The sequence below is a fragment of the Artemia franciscana genome, chromosome 21, assembly GCF_032884065.1.
Source record: "Artemia franciscana chromosome 21, ASM3288406v1, whole genome shotgun sequence".
Classification (NCBI taxonomy): Eukaryota; Metazoa; Arthropoda; class Branchiopoda; order Anostraca; family Artemiidae; genus Artemia; species Artemia franciscana.
The window spans coordinates 27,331,233-27,352,774 of NC_088883.1; the positions used below are offsets into that span (position 1 = coordinate 27,331,233).

A 21,542-nucleotide genomic window follows, 5' to 3' on the forward strand; every position below is an offset into this window, starting at 1 on the left:
TAAATATCCCGACCCTGCCCAAGAAGAGAAAGTTAGGTTAATCCTAATGAAATATACCCAAATATGATGCAAATTATTACTTTAATGACAAAATTATGGAAACTACAGCAAAAAATTATGGAAAGCAGGCCGCCCAGAACGCATTATAGATAGATAGATAGATAGATTTATTCACACGAAAAGCCCAATTGGGCCATGGTGACATACACAAAATAAGTGAAAAAAAATACAGCAACAAACATAGACTGAAAAGACATTAAACTAATAATTTAAGAAAACATCACGATACCTCATACCTACCCGGACGAACTTTCCAATATTATTTATTTAAGTTGCCAGTGAGTATTAGGATAGCTGAATACCTGCTTTCATTTAAGAAAAATGAAAGATCATTTGTTAGAAAGTAATTAATTTTTTTAAGCGGGGAGGGTAGGGAAGGGGCCTATTGAGTGTGGCATAGAGCAAATTTTGGGGGTGTTGATTTTTTTTTTGAGGGGGGGGGGTTTGAATTGTGTTGTTTGTTTAAATGACAGAGATTGATTTGAAGTTTGAGTTGATTATGGTTATATCTTATTTTGTAATGGAATATATATTATTACTTGTTGCTACCGTACGTCTACAAAACTGTAAAATTTTTCTTAGTGCAGCAGCATTTTTTAGAAGATGTGTTTTGGTTTTGTATGTGAAGAAAAAAAAAATAAAATAAATAATTAACCTATCCAAAATACCAACTCTATATATTAAATATTTAATTGAAATATACCTATATTGTATTTTATCTCTCTCGGGCTAAAGCTGATTATCACCGAGTAGATACTAAAATACAGAAGGAAACCGGTTTTACTCAGATCAAGAACTTGAGTGGGGTCGGGATATTTAAGTACCGGTAATTGTTCATCAAACCTATGAACATTAAGGGGAATCACCCCCTTCCCTCTCTCTAAAGTCCAGCTTTATTTACCCATCATTGAATGTAAGGTAGGTAGAAGGAACATGATAGAATAATATCCTGACAGGAAAAGTTGTCATATATTCTTCAAGGTCAACTCTCAGCTACACCAGGAAATGACCAAAGACACCAGCTGGCAGCAGCAGCAAATTCTTTTTTTTACCCTCTCCTCTTACCTTGAGGTGCCTTTTCTAATGTCAAAGTAGCAATCTAACATAACAGCAAATTAAAAAGAAAAGGAGCCCTAACCCTGAAATTAGGTCTATAATATATTAAATCTCAGACCACTTTTATAAACGACAAAATGGTCAAAGATCATCCATAAATCCGGACAATTAGCAGTTCAATGACACGGAAATTATTCTTTTGTTCAACCTTTCGCAGCATATTTCCTGTCGAGGCTACCGCTGTTAAGAGTATTTCATTTTCATAAATGTATATACATATGTCCACAATAAATATACCTTCATACTCTCAAAAGAAAATATGGTTCAATTCCACCTTATAGAGCTATACTGAGTGAAGGTCGAGATGGATGGGCCAAGTTTTACAAATGGAAAATGATACTTCACCTAAGATGTGTCTTTAGCCATCCATCTTGGTCCAAAACAGCAGTCTGTCTCCGAGCAGGTGGGAAGAGGTCATTAGAAGGAGTTAAAGAAAAAGAGAATTTCCTGAGAAGAGTTAAAGAGTGAAGCTTGAAACATATAGGGGAGGGGAAATTAGTGTGTGAAGCTATGTAGCCAAAGGTAGCTTGACCAATTTTTTTTAGGGGTAAAGAAAACATTGAAAAAAAAATTTTTTTAATGAAGGAACACCTTGAAGATTAATAGTGGGGTTGAGGGGAATAAATCACCCCCCCCCCTCCTCAGGGATTTTGGCTTATTTTAAGTATTAACACTGCTCTTTGTATTCACTCGAGAAAAAACTTTTGTATCTTTTTAAGTAGGTCTAAAGACTCCTCGTAACCTAATTTAAACAATGCATCAATGGGTAGTTCTTAAATTTTAAGCAAAAACCTTGATAACTTGTACAAAATTTAAGGAGTAAGTAAGGAATTTTCATAACAAACTGATCCATGTATAACAAAAGCGAACATTTTGATTGTATGAATAATAGCCGCCAAAATATATGAACTAAATTCATAAAAAATATAGAAATTTGGACAGAGCCACAGTCCTGGTTATTCATGATAATCTGTACTTTTCTAAGCAATGAAAGTGCAGAAGGTCCCAGGCTTTATTATTCGTTGCCAAATGGAGACATAATAATCTTTAATAATAATATAATTGCAAAGTCTTAAGTCATGATGCACAACAATTTCATTGTAATCTAGTACCGTAATTAACAACAAATTAAATATTAATATTACTATTATTACTATTTATTGGAATTTAAATTCTGTATACCCATTACTCTACAACTGAGTAGAATAGTCAACATCAGGAATATAGAGAATATCGGACCAAGTAATAACAATAAATTGGTATTTCGATATCTTCCACCGAGGGACTATGCGGGGGGGGGGGAGAGGGGGATGTAACTCTTAAAAATCATTTTTATATCCTGTTAACCAAAAACCTTACAGTTAAATGGAATGATCAATATTAGAAATATATTGAATATCAGGCCAAGCAATGGCAAAAGATTGATGTTTCAGTGTCTTCCAGTTAATGACAAGCGATGGGGAGGGGCTTGAGGCCAATTCCAACCCCAGCAGTATTAAATTTTTCTGAATTCTCGGGCGTTTCTTAATCAAGTTATGGATAGAGTTTTTTATCCCACCCTGCACAAATTCCCTTCGTACATCCCAGCTTCTACCAGCGTATGCCTTCGATGATTTAGTTACAAGCTATGTGCCACCGAAAAGGGAAATTTGAACATCGAAGTGAAAGCGTTCCAGGTAGGAAAACCGAGGCTTAATCCCCTTTTTGATTGACATTAATCACCCTGCTGTTGTGTTATAGCTGGCTGTCAAAATATTATCCACCTCCAAAAAATACTGCTGACAGGGTGAATGATGGCAGTCAAGACGCGGCTTTACCGATCCACAAAAATGGAAAACAATAAACGAATAACTCATCGACTAGATAAAAGCATCTGTATTGAGAAATGCTTTTTCGTATGATGTTTTGTGTTTGAGGCATTCTAGCGTGAGAAGGTATGGGGTACAATTCCTAAAGCGATTGCCAAGCATTAATTTAACCTCCGTTCTTCTTCAAAAGAATGAACCAGGGACGTTTGCAGGAATCTTTTTGGGAGTTTGACTGAATTTAGCTTCCGTATGTAGGGCAGGCCCAGCAACCCCGAAAACTTTAAATACTAATTTTCCAATATTTTTTTTTTCGTGGATTGCTCCCTTCCTTCTCCAAGAGATTTTTATTCACACACCAGTCCAAACTCACTTGGATTTTCTTCCCAATTATCTGTTTGTATTTTTTTTAAATATCAGTTAAGAAAATGCCTTGTCATTTACCTTCTAAAATTTTTCCTTGCTGGGAAGTACCATTTCCCCCTATTTCCCTTAACAGGATCTATATGACTAATAATATTTGGGCAAAGAATGCAAAAAAAAAACGGAAGAAAAAAAAACACACACAATCTAAAATAAGATTAGAGAACCAATTTTCGAAAATGAGAAGAAAGCTTTTCATTTCAGAAATACAACTTTTCATAGAAATACGTAAACAGAAACGTTCTTTACCCATGTGTTCACTGCTGAATCATATAAGCAATGCCGTCCTTATAGAACCCTATTCCATCCCTCTGGAGACCTGAATAGACCCTTACAGCACCAAAAGGTTGCTTAAGTGTGCTTCAATTGCAAGGGTTGGGCAGTCTCCTTCTGAAAAACTTGTATTTTTTCGGTACTACGGATAAATTCTCTTCGGACTGATGAGTTAAGTACGTAGTTTTTCTTGTAAGATGGGGGGGGGGGGTGGAGTGTTTTTAAAATGATAAAGTAAATTTTCAAAGTCATCATTTGTATTTATTTAACGTGCTAGAAGGAGTTATTGGGCCAATATTATTACTTTATATTTCCCCTACCCGTTTTACACCTGGGTAGGTTAGAAAGTAACCCTAATTTTTTCATTTTACGCTCAAAATGTTGTTGTGTCTATGACTAAGAGACTTGATACGATTAAGGGATCACTTGTGGATACATTTTTCCCTGGAAAAGTAAGGAAAACTTTCTTATTATGCCAACAGTGGCTCTTGGGTTCTCATACATGCGCAATTTCATTGTATAATTTCCATCAACAATACACACTTTATGGAGCAGTTCAATTCATATTTTTAAGACAATGCAAACTGTCATTTAAAAATAGCTTTCTAAGAAATTCTCAAATTAATATATTTTGATCATTTAGAATGAGGAGAAGCATAGATTTCATTGTTACATATGTTTTAGTCAAAACTTTGCTTTTCTTATAGTTTTGTTTTCAATTTAGAAGGGTCGCTCTTCACTTACAGTATATCACTAATCACTATTTGATCCAAGGCTGTTTTATATAACCGACATCTGTACCCTCCTTTTACCTTTTTTTTTTTTTTTTTTACACGGCTAATAATTGTGTATCAAGGCTTAGAGAATGATAATCATCCCTGAAAAACTGTGCCTCTTCAATAATTTATAAAGAGAGTTGGGGGGGGAGGGTTCTGAAATATCAAAAATGAATTATAGGGCCATTGTTTCCTTAGTTTTTAAAGCGAGTTCTTGGGACAGATATTGGACCGATGTCCATTGACACCGACAATGGTCCAAGGGCGACGGTTCCCAAGAAAAAAAAGACACAAAAAATGTTTATAAATAAGAAAAAGAGAATATTCTCTCTTGGTACTTCTTACCCCCCACCTCTCATGAGAAAATTCCTTACGGCGTTCATGGCGTCCTAACATCCTGACTACTAACTATCCAATTTGTGTCGGTAAGCAGACGAATCTGATCTTTCATGTTACACAACAGGAGGAGGGAAGATATCACCAAATACTCCCATATTAGAGGCCTAGTCCAAAAATACTCCTGAGAATGAAGGTAGACTCAAGAATTAGTTTTTAACCTCCTCCCAACCTCTTTCTATATTCATTTGAAGGCTTACGGAGAGTTAAACAATTTGTATTAGTGTCTCTGCAACTGGGAGTCATATTTTTATAACTTTTTAATACTTCTAAATGAATTGACTATCTGGGAATTTTTAATAAATACCTAATTCACATTATTTAGGATAAAACTATTGTTTTGTGCCATAAAATGGCAGAAAACGCCACTTTGCTGCGGCACAATCTTGTTTGCTATAGAAAAGTTACTAGAACTTTTAATTCTCATTCGAAAGAACCTTCTTCCGATTTTCTAGGGCCATCAGTTCAATGCAATCCACCTGTCGAAAAAAAACAACAACAAAGAAACAAACAAATAAACAAACACTCATCCATGAACATTCTTTACAGAAAAAAAAGCAGAATTTCACATTTTTGTAATGAGGCAAATTTTCTTAGGCTCGTAGTTTTTGGAAGGTAACTTTAATTTTTAATGCATTTTGTACATGCAGAATCAATTAGTAAAAAGCTGATCCTTTTGATGTATATGTTACCGTGAATGTCCAAAATTGGTGAATGTCGATATTTACCAGTGAATGTTCGAAATTTTCTCCTTGGATTTAGTCAGCATTGTCTTTCAACTTCTTCAGTTTTGTGCAAGGTTTAATGTTAACAGGTTAGGTTAGGTTTTTAACATATTTCTGACCCTTATAACCTAACTTAACCTTACATAATTTTATCTTTTACCATCAAAGCTCGCAAAAGACTGAAAAAGCTGATTCGCTTATATTTTTTTTGTTTAGATTTTTCATTAATACTAGGACGAGTGGCTCCTTACTTACAGTTCGTTCTCACGAACTGTCTGGTTCGAAAAAGGTGGGGCGGTATGTTATATGGCTACATTCTGCCGTACGGTGACCAAAAAACCCACTAGGATAGATATATTTAATACTGCTTCTACTACTAATAACTCACTGCAGCATCGAACCGCCTGAGGCCAACACAGCTACGTACTCTCCTCCTCCAACCCAAGTCATCCTTTTTAATATTAGCTTATTTACTGAAGGAGAACTTTCCATGGCAAGTCATTTGTGAATAGAATTGGTTAAAATTGACTTGAACAATTTACGTTACATAAATGTCAGAGACAACTCCAACTTACCATCGAAAGTGAAGCCTTTGTTAATAAACTCTTTGGTGCTGCGGATGAACTTGTGAAATCCTCCTATTCCAGCTAAAAAAATTTCTCGTTACTTACGGATGAATTCAATCAGGGTAAGAAACCATGAGGTAAGGTACTAAAACATAGCCTTTATCTTAAAAGCAGACAAAAGGGTTAATTATCTGTTTAACTCACTAATGAAATATCTCAGGAATAGATAGACCAATACTTTTAGAAACAAAATTTCATTCGAAATGTAACATTTATGTGCGTTGGAAATGAATATCACTCCCTCCTAGCGAATATTAAAATATATACCCTGAATTATATATATACATACATATATATATATATATATATATATATATATATATATATATATATACATATATATAAATATATATATATATATATATATATATATATATATATATATATATATATATATATATATATATATATATATATATATATATATATATATATACAATTAATTTTTCATTACTTGGCAAACAATTAAATCAGTTTGAATAAAATAGCTACTTAAGGAGACCATTACGTAGAATCGTAAAAAAGTTACCATTACCTTAGAAGTGGACAAAATTATAACTACTGTATTTGTGTTCTTGTATTCAGGGGTAGAAATCATGAGATAAAATCTTTAAAAATATATTTTACCTTAGAAGCAGTCAATAGTATCACAACGTTCCATACAATGAATTTCATCTTTATTTCTAACCTCTATTAGTCTCAGATTTAGACTAACTACATTTTGCTTCTTTTAACCCTTTGAAAACTTAAAACGGCAAAATTGATAAAAAATGTCAAACCGTTATTTTCTTGACAAAAGGTCTCCAATCCAAAAAGCGGATGGCTTGTGACGTCAGCTAATTTTTAGGTTTTTTAAATCAGAGATCTTGGTTAAGACATGCAAATTTGTAGCAAGCAAATCGGAGCTTTGTGTAGGACACTAACAACCGGGGAAATATTTTGGGACAATAGATTATTTTTTTTTATCTTTTTAATTATTAACTGTAGACATCTTGTCGATGATACAAGCGTAATATCAGCATAAAATGTCTGACAAGGATTTTTTAATGAAATAACGAAAATTATAGTTTTTAATCTGTTAGTAGAATTTTCCTTTTATAAAATGAATTTTTTCTTGCTAAAAGTAGGGGCTCAACTATCCCCTCCCCTAAATGACACCCACTGATCTTGGCACATGGTCGTGACTTTCTGAGAGTGATTTGGGGGTTGGGGTGAAAATTTATCCATAGAACAAGACTCGAAAAGTAATTCATACTTATAATTATATTGCACGGAGAAAATTATAAAATTTAAAATTTCAGGGTTGTGAGGGCAATGAGCACTCTTTGTTCGTGCTTGGATCTATTTACAGCCAACCAGTTTATACAGAGGGTTTTGAACCCGTTTCGACCAGACATACCAGTTTGTTTTCAGTGTGAAGGAGAGGAGTTGAGAATATGTTTCTAGGTGGCAAGAGGAAAAAAAACGATGTTTTGGAAAAAAGAAATGTTTTCTTGTTTTATAGACGGTTTCTTAGGGTGTTTGAGCATAAGAAAACAGATTTTGTTTGTAAAAATGTTGTAACTAAATAAACCTAATTTTGAAGCAGCAGGTAAGCTGCAGCTGCAGCAGGTAACAGCTGCAGCATTTAGAAGGAGGTCAAGTTGAAATAAGATGTCTTGCTGATGGATATCCAGCTGTATCCTGGAATTATGTAACTAGGAATCTTCCAAGAGGGTTACAGAAGTTTTTCTTTATTTGCACTTTAATTTTTTCGTATTATCACACCTAACACGAAAAAATGTATCTTATATTATTATAAAAATGGCTTAGGAAGTGAAAAAGGACCTTATAGTTGATTGTCTGCAGCAGTCCGCAATAAAACATATTTCTGTATCTCTAGGTTGGTGACAACCTAACCTAATTTTATGCACTATGACCTAATATGTCATAGTGAAGCCAACCAAACTACTCAACTACACTTGGTAGCCAGTTTCGGCTCCATCAAAGTACTTTGAAATACCCAGAAACGGAATACTATGTGAAGGACTGGATTACACACTGTAATCTGATAGAATTAAAGCTTAAATAAATTTAATTAATTTGATTAATTTAATTAATCAATAAAGCTTGATTAATTTAATTAATTTGATAGATTAAAGCTTAAATAAAAACGTTCAAACGAAAAGCTTAACGATATAGTCAATCTCCTGTAAAATCTGGTAATGGGTCTGGTAATTAACTGGTAATACACCCTCTCCTTTTGGGAACGAGGACATAAGAGCAAGGCCTTTCTTTTCGAAAGCAAATCAAGTCAGTGAGTTGACAAAATTGTTTGGTCCGTGATCAAACTAGAATTTATGCATGTTTACGGAATTACGAAAACCCGTTGTTAAAAATATAAAGGCAAATCGATTACTTTTTGAACAGTTTTACCAGAAACCTAAAATCAATAATTTGTTTTTCAAACGAAATAAATTTCTAGGTCTTCGTCAAAATCTGTTTCTTTGCTGAGTTATTCGAATCTTCATAATTCTAAACGGTTGACGATTAATTGGACTGGGATGAAATGTGCATTTGTTAAAAAAGAAAACAAACACTATTCGCCATTCGCCTGCAAAGTTTGACTCTTTGTCACAAGTCTACTTTTTAAAACAATAAAAAAAACTTTAGCATAAAGAGCAAGGCGTTGAGGAGGGGACAACCCTTTTCATACACGGAATAATTTCTGTTCGTTTTAAGTTTTAATGTCGCTCCTTACTTGCAGTTATAAAAACTTATTTTTTTATTCAATATCTGAACGTTTTTGAATTATTACATGTTCTGATTCTGGCTCACCGCACATGAATAAATAAAACGAAATTTAAATTTCGTCAATGCCTCTCTCTTTACACTAAAGCTTGAATTTAGTCCCAGATCATTAAGAATGACGCCCGAATCACAAGGGCCGTAGAATAAATAGTTGAAATTACTAAAAATACAAATTTCTGTTCGTTTTAAGTTTCAATTTCGCTCCTTACTTTAAGTTGAAAAAACTTTTTTTTTTATTTAATTTCTGAATTAATTTAAAATATAATACTGGGGAATCCAGCGCCTCCTTAATGGAAAATTGTCTTCCCCCAAGAAAAATTCCTCCATGGAAAGATCCTCCCACATAACCCCCCCCCCGATCCCCCCATCACCAGAAAATAATCCATCCTGAGAAGATCTGTATACTTCCCAATAACCCATACTATATGCAAATAATGGGCAAAGTTATTAACTTGCAGCCCTTCCCCCGGAGACTGTGGGGAATTAAGTCGTTCTTAAAAACATAGTTGTTAGATTTTTCGCCCATGGTGAACAAAATGGTTATCTAAGAATTTTGATCCGGTGACTTTGGGAAAAAATAAGCGTGGTAGGGGGCCTAGTTACCCTCCAATTTTTGTTCACATAAAAATGATATTAGAGATTTTAATTTCCGTTCGAATGAGCCATCTTGTAACATTTTAGGACCATTGGGTCGATACGATCACCCCTGTAAAAAAATAAAATAAACAGGCATCTGTGATCTTTCTTCTGGCAAAAACTACAAAACTTCGCATTTTTGCAGGTAGGAACTTGAAACCTCTGTATTAGGGTTCTCTGGTACCTGAGTATGATGGTATGATTTTCATTCAGATTTCACTCAAATCATTCAGATTTCATTCAGATTACTTTTAAGGGATGTTTCTCCCTTTTTACAAAAATAAGGCAAATTTTCCCAGGCTTTTAACTTTGGTGGGTAAAAGTAAACTTGACGAAACTTATATATTTAAAATCAGCGTAAAAATTCAATCCTCTTGATATATGTATTATTATCAAAGTTCCGTATTTTAGGGTTTCGGTTACTATTGAGGCGGTTCGCTTCTGACTTACAATTCTTTATCACGAGCTGTTTGGTAATAAGGTGCGAAGTCGCTTTTATGTATTTAACTATTAGAAAATAAGTTGAATTTATTCTGAGGAAGGGGTAGCTAACCAAATAAACGTCAAGCAAGGGTAGCTTTCTAGAATGCTCATGGGTTTTTGCATAGTTTTTTCTTTTTTACAAATTTATCAAGAAAAAAGGTCTGTATAAATCAACAATTCAAGTTTTGATCTTTATTTTCCAAAATTTACAAGATTTTAGAAAACTTCAAACGCGGAAGCCCTTAAGAGAAGCAAGGGTCATCACCCCTTTAAACTTCTTTCCTTCCCCCATGGTCGCTTTTAAGTAAACCAAGGAGTAAATAATAAGTGTAATTGGAAAAAAAAATTTACCAGGGTAATTCTTATTAGGATTTAAAATTTCATTTCAGTATAGTGGCGAAGCAAACTTTCTGCCAAATATTTCAAAAAGACTACGTTATTTCGATCGAAATAAAGATTTTTTCTTTCTACTTTGTAAACAAACATTTGTCAACCTACATTTCTTATGGTTTAAGCTAAAGTATGCATAGAACAAGAGCTAAGAGCTCATATGGCACTTGTGACGAGGCAAGAGGAGCTAAGAGCCAAGAGCTCATATGGTATGAGCTCTAGCAAAATTCTATGAATCAATAGATTGGATTTAAAATAAAGCTCTGAGTCACGATGTCCTTCTAAATATCAAAATTAATTAATATCCGATCACCCACTCGTATGTTATAAATACCTCATTTTTTTCTAATTTTTCCTCTCCCTTTAGCCCCCCAAATGGTCGAATCTGGGAAAACGACTTTATCAAGTCAATTTGTGCAGCTCCCTGACACGCCTACCAATTTTCATCGTCCTAGCGCGTCCAGAAGCACCAAACTCGCCAAATCACGGAACCCCTCCCCCCAACTCCCGCAAAGAGAGCGAATCCAGTACGGCTCCGTCAATCACGTATCAAGGACATTTGCTTATTCTATCCACCAAGCTTCATCCCGATTCCTCCACTCCAAGTGTTTTCCAAGATTTCCCCCTCCAACTCCCCCCAATGTCAAAAGATCTGGTCGGGATTTGAAATAAGAGCTCTGAGACATGAATTCCTTCCAAATATCAAATTTCAATAAGATCCGATCACCTATTCGTAAAATAAAAATACCCCAATTTTCACGTTTTCCAAGAATTCCGGTTTTCCCCTCCAACTCCCCCCAATGTCACAGGATCTGGTTTGAATTTAAAATTAGAGCCTTAAAGCGCAAGACCCTCTAAATATCAAATTTCATTAAGATCTGGTCACCCTTACGTAAGTTACAAATACATCAATTTTCAAAATTATCCCCCCCCCAACTCCACCAAAGAGAGCAGATCCGGTCCGATTATGTCAGTCACGTGTCTTAGACATATTTTTATTCTTCCCATCCAGCTTCATCCTGATCTCACCGCTTCAAGTATTTTCTAAGATTTCCGGTTCCCCTCAACTCCCCACCCCAATTACGCTGGATCCGGTTGAGATTTAAAATAAGAGATCTGAGTCACGAGGTCCTTCTAAACATGAAGTTTCATGAAGATCCGAACACTCCTTCGTAAGTTAAAAATACGTCATTTTTTCTAATTTTTCAGAATTAACTCCCCCCCAAATAGAGCGAATCCGTTCCAATTATGTAAATCAAGTATCTAAGACTTCTGATTATTTTTCCCACCAAGTTTCATCCCGATCCCTCCAATCTAAGCGTTTTCCATGATTTTAGGTTCCCCCACCCCAAACTCCCCCCAATGTCACCAGATCCGGTCGAGACTTAAAAAAAGAGCTTTGAGACACGGTATCCTTCTAAATATCAAATTTCATTGAGATCCGATCACCCGTTCGTAAGTTAAAAATACCTCATTTTTTCAAATTTTTCAGAATTCAGTCCCCCCCTCCAACTACCCCAAAGAGAGCGGATCCGTTCCAGTTATGTCAATCATGTATCTAGGACTTGTGTTTATTTTTCCCACTTTTATCCCGATCCCTCCACTCTAATTGTTTTCCAAGTTTTAGGTTTCCCCCTCCCAACTCCCCCCCATGTCACCAGATCCGTTCGGTATTTAAAATAAGAGCCCTGAGACACGATATCCTTCTAAATAACAAATTTTATTGAGATCCGATAACCGGTTCGTAAGTTAAAAATACCTCATTTTTTCTAATTTTTCAGAATTACCCCCCCCCCAGCTGCCCCAAAGAGAGCAAATCCGTTCCGGTTATGTCAATCATGTATCTAGGACTTGTGCTTATTTTTCCCACCAAGTTTCATTCCCGATCCCTCCACTCTAAGTGTTTTTCAAGTTTTAGGTTTCCCCCTCCCAACTCCCCCAGTGTCACCAGATCTGTTCGGGATTTAAAATAAGAGCTCTGAGACACGATATCCTTCTAAATATCAAATTTCATTGAGATCCGATCACCCGTTCGTAAGTGAAAAATGCCTCATTTTTTCTAATTATTTAGAATTAACCCCCCTCCCAACTACCCAAAAGAGAGCGGATCCATTCCGGTTATGTCAATCATGTATCTAGGACTTGTGCTTATTTTTCCCACCAAGTTCCATCCCGATCCCTCCACTCTAAGTGTTTTCCATGTTTTAGGTTTCCCCCTCCCAACTCTCCTCCCCAATGTCACCAGATCTGTTCGGGATTTAAAATAAGAGCTCTGAGACACGATATCCTTGTAAATATCAAATTTCTTTGAGATCCGATCACCCATTCTTAAGTTAAAAATACCTCATTTTTTCTAATTTTTCAGAATTAACCCCTCCCCCAACTACCCCAAAGAGAGCAAATCCGTTCAGGTTATGTCAATCATTTATCTACGACTTTTGCTTATTTTTTCCACCTTTATCCCGATCCCTCCATTCTAAGTGTTTTCCAAGTTTTAGGTTTCCCCCTCCCAACTCCCCCCCATCTCAACAGATCCAGTCGATATTTAAAATAAGAGCTCTGAGACACGATAATCTTCTAAATATCAAATTTCATTGAGATCCGATCACCTGTTCGTAAGTTAAAAATGCCTCATTTTTTCTAATTTTTCAGAATTAACAGGCCCCCCACTCTCCCCTCCAGATGGTCAAATCGGGAAAACGACTATTTCTAATTTAATCTGGTCCAGTCCTTGATATGCCTGCCAAATTTCATCGTCCTAGCTTACCTGGAAGTGCCTAAAGTAGCAAAACCGGGACCGACAGACCGACAGAATTTGCGATTGCTATATGTCACTTGGTTAATACCAAGTGCCATAAAAAATGATAATGCTGGGCTTTTCAGCTAAGGAGTGATTCTAATCAGTGGCATCGTTTCTGGAGGTATTTGCCCCTTCCCAGTAATTTGGAGATTATTATTATATAGCCCCTAGCTCTTCAGAGGGACACCCCTCTCCCCTCCTAATAAAAATGCCGGAGCTACGCCCCTGCATCCAATACATGTATGTACACATACCCAACTATATTGAAGTGGGCTATTTCAGGACCCTCACTTCGGGCAAGGTTATAAGCAGGTGGGGTCTTCGGCAACCAAAGAGCACATCGCTTCCGCTTTGCTCTGGTTTTTTGCTTTCGCGAATGAGCCGCTTTATATATAGCAAATGAATCACGCCATTATGGTGGGAATTTTATGATTTTTCTTTCTTCTTTCAAGCTTAAAGAAAAGATCAGTCTGTGTTTCTTATCAAATAAAAAAAAAGTTTTCTTTCAACTGAAAGTAAGGAGTAATATTAAAACTTAAAACGAACATAAATTATTACGTATATGAAGGAGGCCGCCCCTCGTCAATACACCGCTCTTTACATAAAATTCCAAATTTATATTTCGTCCTTTTAGTGCGGTTTACAGCTATAAGTTTGTCTTAAATCTCGCTGATCAAACAGTTCGTGGTAACGAACTGTAGTAAGGAGCGACCCGGCTCAATAGTAAACGAAACTCTAAAAAACGGAATTTTGATGCTAAACGATACATCAAAAGAATCGAAATTTTATGCTGATTCTAGATATATAAGTTTCATCAAATTTAATCTTTGTCATCAAAAGTTACGAGCCTGGGAAAATTTACCTTATTTTGGAAAATAGGGGGAAACACCCCCTAAAAGTCATAGAATCTTAACGAAAATCACACCATCGTGTTCAGCGTATAAGAGAACCCTATAGCATAAATTTCAAGCTCCTATCTACAAAAATGTGGAATTTCGTGTTTTTTGCCAGAAAACAGATCACGGGTGCGTGTTTATTTTTTTTTTTTTTGTTTTTTTTCCCAGGGGTCATCGTATCGACCAAGTTGTCCTAGAATCTCGCAAGAGGGCTCATTCTATCGAAAATGAAAAGTTCTAGTGCCCTTTTTAAGTGACCAAAAAAATTGGAGGGCACCTAGGCCCCCTCCCACGCTCATTTTTTTCCCAAATTCAACGGATCCAAATTTTGAGATAGCCTTTTTGTTCCACATAGTCGAAAACCATATTAACTATGTCTTTGGAATGACTCACTCCCCCACAGTCTGTGGGGGAGGGGCTGCAAGTTACAAACTTTGTCCAGTGTTTACATACAGTAATGGTTATTGGGAAGTGTACAGACGTTTTCAGGGGGATTTTTTTGGTTTGGGATGGGGTTGAGGGGAGGAGGCTATGTGGGAGGATCTTCTTTTGGAGGAACATGTCATGGGGGAAGAGAAATTCAATGAAAAGGGCGCGGGATTTTCTAGCATTACTATAAAAAAAACAATGAAAATATAAACACGAAAAAGTTTTTCAACTGAAAGTAAAGAGTAGCATTAAAACTTAAAACTAACAGAGATTATTACGCATATGAGGGGTTCTAAAAATACTTTAGCATAAAGAGCGAGGTATTTAGGAGGAGATAAATACCTTGCTCTTTATGCTAAGTGTTTTTAGTAATTTCAACTACTTATTCCATGGCCTTTCTGATTCAGGGGTCATTCTTAAAGAATTGGGACAAAAACTTAAGATTTAGTGTAAAAGGCGAGGTATTAGCGATGGTACAAACCCCCTCGTATACATAATAAAAATATAAGATTATGAAAGTTTGTTACGTAAGTTAATTCTTAAGTTACGTATATTTTTTACTAATAGAAACGAGGGGACAAACCCCCTCATATACATAATAAAAAATATAAGAGCATAAAATTTTGTTACGCAAGTTAATTCTTAAGTTACGTATATTTTTCACTAATAAAAACTTTCGTTAAAAATTAAAAGTTCTAGTTGCCTTTTTAAGTAACCGAAAAATTTGAGGGCAACTAGGCCTCCTTCCCCACCCCTTATTTCTCAAAATCGTCTGATCAAAACTAAGAGAAAGCCGTTTAGCCAAAAAAATTAATATGCAAATTTCGTTTTACTATTTAATGTGCGGAGAGCCAAAATCAAAAATGCATTAATTCAAAAACGTTCAGAAATTAAATAAAAACACTAGTTTTTTAAACTGAAAGTAAGGAGCGATATTAAAACTTAAAACGGACAGAAATTACTCCGTATAAGAAATGGGTTGTCCCCTCCGCAATCCCTTGCTCTTTACGCTAAAGTTTGATTCTTTGTCACAATTTTACTTTTTAAAACAATTAAAAACTTTGGCGTAAAGAGCAAGGGATTGCGGAGGGGACAACCCATTTCATATCTAAAACCTTATGAAAGTTCTGACACCACACTGGCTAAACATGACTTGAAAAAAGTCATCCGGGGAGATAATAGTGAAAATATCCCCGCTGATAAAATCACTCAGCAGCTCAGTTATCTTTGGTGCAGAGAAAAAATTTTTTTAGACAAAATCTAACAATAATTATTAATTTAAAAATAATAGCTCTAATAAAGATTTGCCTTTTCTGATTTTTTTTTTTAATTACTGGAAAACTAAACTTTTGAATACATTGCATACAATATAAAGCTCAATAAAAATTTATTGAGCTAATATATTGCTCATATTGCTAATATATGAGCCAATAATTATGTTGATAATTTTTATGGCACTTGGTATTAACCAAGTGACATATAGCAATCGTAATATTCTGTCGGTCTGTCGGTCTGTCTGTCTGTCGGTCCCGGTTTTGCTACTTTAGGAACTTCCAGGTAAGCTAGGACGATGAAATTTGGCAGGCGTATCAAGGACCAGACCAGATTAAATTAGAAATAGTCGTTTTCCTGATTTGACCATCTGGGGGGAGTGGGGGGCCTGTTAATTCGGAAAAAATAGAAAAAAATTAAGTATTTTAACTTACGAACGGTTGATCAGATCTTAATGAAATTTGATGTTTGGAAGGATATCGTGCCTCAGAGCTTTTATTTTAAATCCCGACCGGATCTGGTGAAATTGGAGGGGAGTTGGGAGGGGGAAACCTAAAATCTTGGAAAACACTTAGAGTGGAGGGATCGGGATGAAACTTGGCGGGAAAAATAAGCACAAGTCCTAGATACATGATTGACACAACTGGAACAGATCTGCTCTCTTTGGGGTAGTTGGGGGGGGGGGGTTAATTCTGAAAAATCAGAAAAAATGAGGTATTTTTAACTTACGAGCGGGTGATCGGATCTCAATAAAATTTGATATTTAGAAGTATATCGTGTCTCGAGGCTCTTATTTGAAATCCCGACAGGATCTGGTGAAATTGGGGGGAGTTTGTGGGGAAACCTAAAATCATGGAAAACGCTTTGATTGGAGGGATTGGGATGAAACTTTGTGGGAAAAATAAGAAGAAGTCTTAGATATGTGATTGACATAATTGTAACCGATACGCTCTATTGGGGGGGGGGGGTTAATTCTAAAAAATTAGAAAAAATGACGTATCTTTAACTTACGAAGAATTTATCGGATCTTCATGAGACTTCATATGTAGAAGGATCTCGTAACTCAGATCTCTTATTTTAAATCTCAACCGGATCCAGCGTCATTTGGGGTGGAGGCAGTTGGGGGGGGGACCGGAAATGTTAGAAAATACTTAGAGCGGAGAGATCAGGATGAAACTGGATGGGAAGAATAATAACCTATCTAAGATACGTGACTGACATAACCGGACCGGATTTGCTTTCTTTGGTGGAGTTGGTGGGGGGGGGGGTAATTCGGAAAAACAAGGTATTTGTAACTTACGAACGGGTGACCAGATCTTAATGAAATTTGATATTTAGAAGGATCTGGTGCTTTAAAGCTCTAATTTTAAATTCCGACCAAATCCTGTGACATTGGGGGGAGTTGGAGGGGGAACCGGAATTCTTAGAAATCGTGAAAATTGGGGTATTCTTATCTTGCGAATAGGTGATCGGATCTTAATGAAACTTGATATATATAGAAGGATCTTATGTCTCAGATGCTCCATTTTCGACTCGATTTGGATCGGGGAACATAGGGGGTCGGAGGAGGGAAACAGAAATCTTGGAAAACGCTTAGAGTGGAGAGATCGGGATGAAACTTGATGGGAAGAATAAGCACAAGTTCTAGATACGTGATTGGCATAATTGGAACGAATTCATTCTCTTTGGATGAGCTGGGGGGTGTTAATTTGGAAAAATTAGAAAAATTGAGGTATTTTTAACTTAAGAACGGGTGACCGCATCTTAATGAAATTTGATATTTAAAAGGAATTCATGTCTCAGAGCTCTTATTTCAAATCCCGACCAGATATGTTGACATTGGGGGGAGTCGGAGGGGGAAATTTTGGAAAACGCTTGGTGTAGAGGAATCGGGATGAAGTTTGGTGGATAGAATAAGCAAATGTCCTTGATACGTGATTGACGTAACCGTACTGGATTCGCTCTCTTTGGGGGAGTTGGGGGGAGGCGTTCAGTGATTTTGCGAGTTTGGTGCTTCTGGACGTGCTAGGACGATGAAAATCGGTAGGCGTGTCAGGGAGCTGCACAAATTAACTTGATAAAGTCGTTTTCCCAGATTTGACCATCTGGGGGGCTAAAGGGAGAGGAAAAATTAGAAAAAATGAGGTATTTATAACTTACGAGTGGGTGATCGGATCTTAATGAATTTTGATATTTAGAAGGATATCATGATTCGGAGCTCTTATTTTAAATCCTGACCGGCATTAATCCTCTAATTTTCCTTTTAAATCCATCTATTGATTCTTAGAATTCTGTCAGAGCTCATACCATATGAGCTCTTGGCTCTTAGCTCTTCTTGCCTCGTCACAAGTGCCATATGAGCCCTTAGCTCTTGTTTCTAGCTATAGCTGGCTTAAAAATGTATAATTAAAAAAAAATCTTTATACTAAATTAGTCATTAAAATGGACTAATTGCTAATCTTTTGGTTTTTACAGAAATATGTGCAAAACTTACATAATGAATCCCATGCTCCAATTATCTTTTAATTATAGGTAAGAAGAAACATTAATTTAAATTGTTCTTTTATCTTAAACTTAATTAGCTGTCTTTTAGCACTGTAACTGTCTTTTAATTATAACTGTTTACGAACATTAATTAAAGGATTGACAACAGAAATAGTGTTTATAGTTGTAATGGAGAATCATTATAACAGGATTTGTATCCTTGTGAATATGCTAAAAATACAATTTTACGGGTTTCAGACACTGACTGATTTTCTTTTTGCTGTGATTCATACTTTTTTCCATCATAAATAACACGTTTTACAGAATTAATTCAATCTTTGTCTCTAGGATTCCAGCAAAACTGAAAAATTATGTAGTTTTTTTTCCCAGCTAAATAACAAACATATTAGTGTGGCACTAGATGGCACGCAACAAGCTTGATGAAAGGGTTTCAAGCGAGGTGGAAATTGTGCCAAGCGTGGCAAAAACTTCGCCAGGCTTGACAGAACTTTGCAGAACACATGGCATTCCAAAATATTCACCGAGTGGCAGAAAGGGGGCACCCTCTCCTTTAGTCGTTACTCCTTTCAACGCTGTTTCCAAATACACTATTTAAATAAATATATATATATATATATATATATATACTTGTAAATGCACCTAGCCCCCTCCATCCGAATACTGCCAGATATAACCCTAGTTGATACAAAACGCATTACTGTTTTTTTTCTAATTGGCTTTACTTGGCATAATGAATGACGAGAAATAATTGTTGACGAGAAATAAGAACAAAATATAATGCACACTAACAAAAGCAGTAAAGTTCTGTATTTAGCCTGGGCTATGTCTGGCCCCATTAGGGGGATTATGGGGAAAAATTGCGAGGGACATGATTAGTGTATTGGTAATCAACATTAAAAGGCATGCAGAGTAATATTTTCATCTTTTAGCTTGAGACTTAAATAAAAAGAAAAACAAAAGTCTGAAATAGACCACGCCAGGTGGCAGAACGTGGGTGCCACCTCCTATCAGTCGTTACTCATTTTGCTGCTGTTTCTAAATACACTAATCGATACACTTTCAAATTCACCCCAGAAACCACCCCCCCCCCAACGTTTCCAGATACAGCCGTAGGCCATATACAAAACATCGCTGATATTTTTTGGGTTGGCTTTATGTGGTATTAAATAAAAAAAAACTAGTTTTTTTAACTGAAAGTAAGGAGCGACATTAAAACTTAAAACGAACAGAAATTACTCCGTATATGAAATGGGTTGTCCCCTCCGCAGTCCCTCGCTCTTTACGCTAAAGTTTTTAATTGTTTTAAAAAGTAGAATTGTGGCAAAGAGTCAAACTTTAGCGTAAAGAGCGAGGGACTACGGAGGGGACAACCCATTTCATATACGGAGTAATTTCTGTTCGTTTTAGGTTTTAATGTCGCTCCTTACTTTCAGTTAAAAAAACTAGTTTTTTTTTATTTAATTTCTGAACGTTTTTGAATTAATGCATGTTTGATTTTGGCTCTCCGCACATAAATTATTGAAATGAAATTAGTATATTAATTTATTTTTGGATAAATGGCTTTCTCTTAGTTTTGATGAGACAATTTTGAGAAATAAGGGGTGGGGAAGGAGACCTAGCTGCCCTCTAATTTTTCGGTTACTTAAAAAGGCTACTAGAACTTTTATTTTTCAACGAACGTTTTTATTAGTAAAAAATATACGTAACTTAAGAATTAACTTACGTAACAAACTTTTATATTCTTATATTTTTATTATGTGTACGAGGGGGTTTGTACCCTCGTTAATACCTCGCTCTTCACACTAAATCGTAAGTTTTGTCCCAATTCTTTAAGAATGACCCCTGAATCAAAAAGGCCGTAGAATAAATAGTTGAAATTACTAAAAATATTTTAGCATAAAGAGCGAGGAATTTATCTCCTCCTAAATACCTCGCTCTTTATGCTGAAGTATTTTTAGAACCCCTCATATGCGTAATAATCTCTGTTCGTTTTAAATTTCAATGCTATTCCTTACTTTCATTTGAAAAAACGTTTTCATGTTTATTTTTTCATTGTTTTTTTTATAGTAATGCTAGAAAATCCTGCGCCCTTTTCATTGAATTTTTCTTCCCCCATGACATATTCCTCAAAGGAAAGATCCTCCCACAAAGCCCTCTCCCATCAACCCCACTCCCCAAACCAAAAAATCCCCATGAAAACGTCTGTACACTTCCCAATAACCATTACTATATGTAAACACTGGTCAAAGTTTGTAACTTGCAGCCCCTCCCCCAGGAATTGTGGGGGAGTAAGTCATTCCCAAAGACATAGTTATTATGGTTTTCGACTATGCAGAACAAAATGGCTATCTTAAAATTTTAATCTGTTGACTTTTGGAAAAAAATTAGCGTGGGAGGGGGCCTATTTGCCCTCCAATTTTTTTATCACTTAAAAAGGGCACTAGAACTTTTTATTTCCGTAAGAATGAGCCCTCTTGCGACACTCTAAGACCACCTGGTCGATACGATGACCCCTGGGGAAAAGAAAAAAACAACAACAAACAAACAAGTAAACACGCACCCGTGATTTGTCTTCTGGCAAAAAATATGAAATTCCACATTTTTTTAGATAGGAGCTTGAAATTTTTGCTATAGAGTTCTCTGATATGCCGAATGCGATAGTGTGGATTTCGTTAAGATTCTATGACTTTTAGGGGATGTTTCCCCCTTTTTTCCAAAATAGGGCAAATTTTCTCAGGCTCGTAACTTTTGATGACAAAGACTAAATTAATTGGAACTTATATATTTAGAATCAGCGTGAAAATTCGATTCTTTTGATGTATCTTTTAGCATCAAAATTCCGTTTTTTAGAGTTCCGTTTACTATTGAGCCGGGTCGCCCCTTACTACAGTTCTTTACCACGAACTGTTTGAAAAGAAAATAATTCGGTATTTCGGGGCTTCTGACATTATTACTCCTTTGCGGAAGTTAGGCTCAAAATTGAAAAAGGATTATATTTTTTCTCTGGGCCCCTTCCACCTCTTAGTTCGTTTATTTTCCCGTTAGTTTTCACCTGTTTTCGCTTTATAGTTGTGTTATCTCTTAGCAGTTCTTTCGTTAGTTGAGTTATGGTTGTGGTATATATGTTTTATCGCTCGTATA

The 21,542-nt window shown here is 35.8% G+C and overlaps 1 protein-coding gene across 1 annotated transcript in view; it reads right to left on the reverse strand.

The window, feature by feature from the left end:
- LOC136040643 (uncharacterized) overlaps positions 1–6,951 on the reverse strand; it is a 76,962-nt gene extending 70,011 nt beyond the window's left edge. Inside the window, exon 1 of the mRNA XM_065724925.1 lies at positions 6,828–6,951. Within this exon, the coding sequence (XP_065580997.1) occupies positions 6,828–6,875 (48 nt within the window). The 5' untranslated portion in view covers positions 6,876–6,951. The remainder of the gene's footprint in view (positions 1–6,827) is intronic.
- Positions 6,952–21,542: the final 14,591 nt, after the last annotated feature.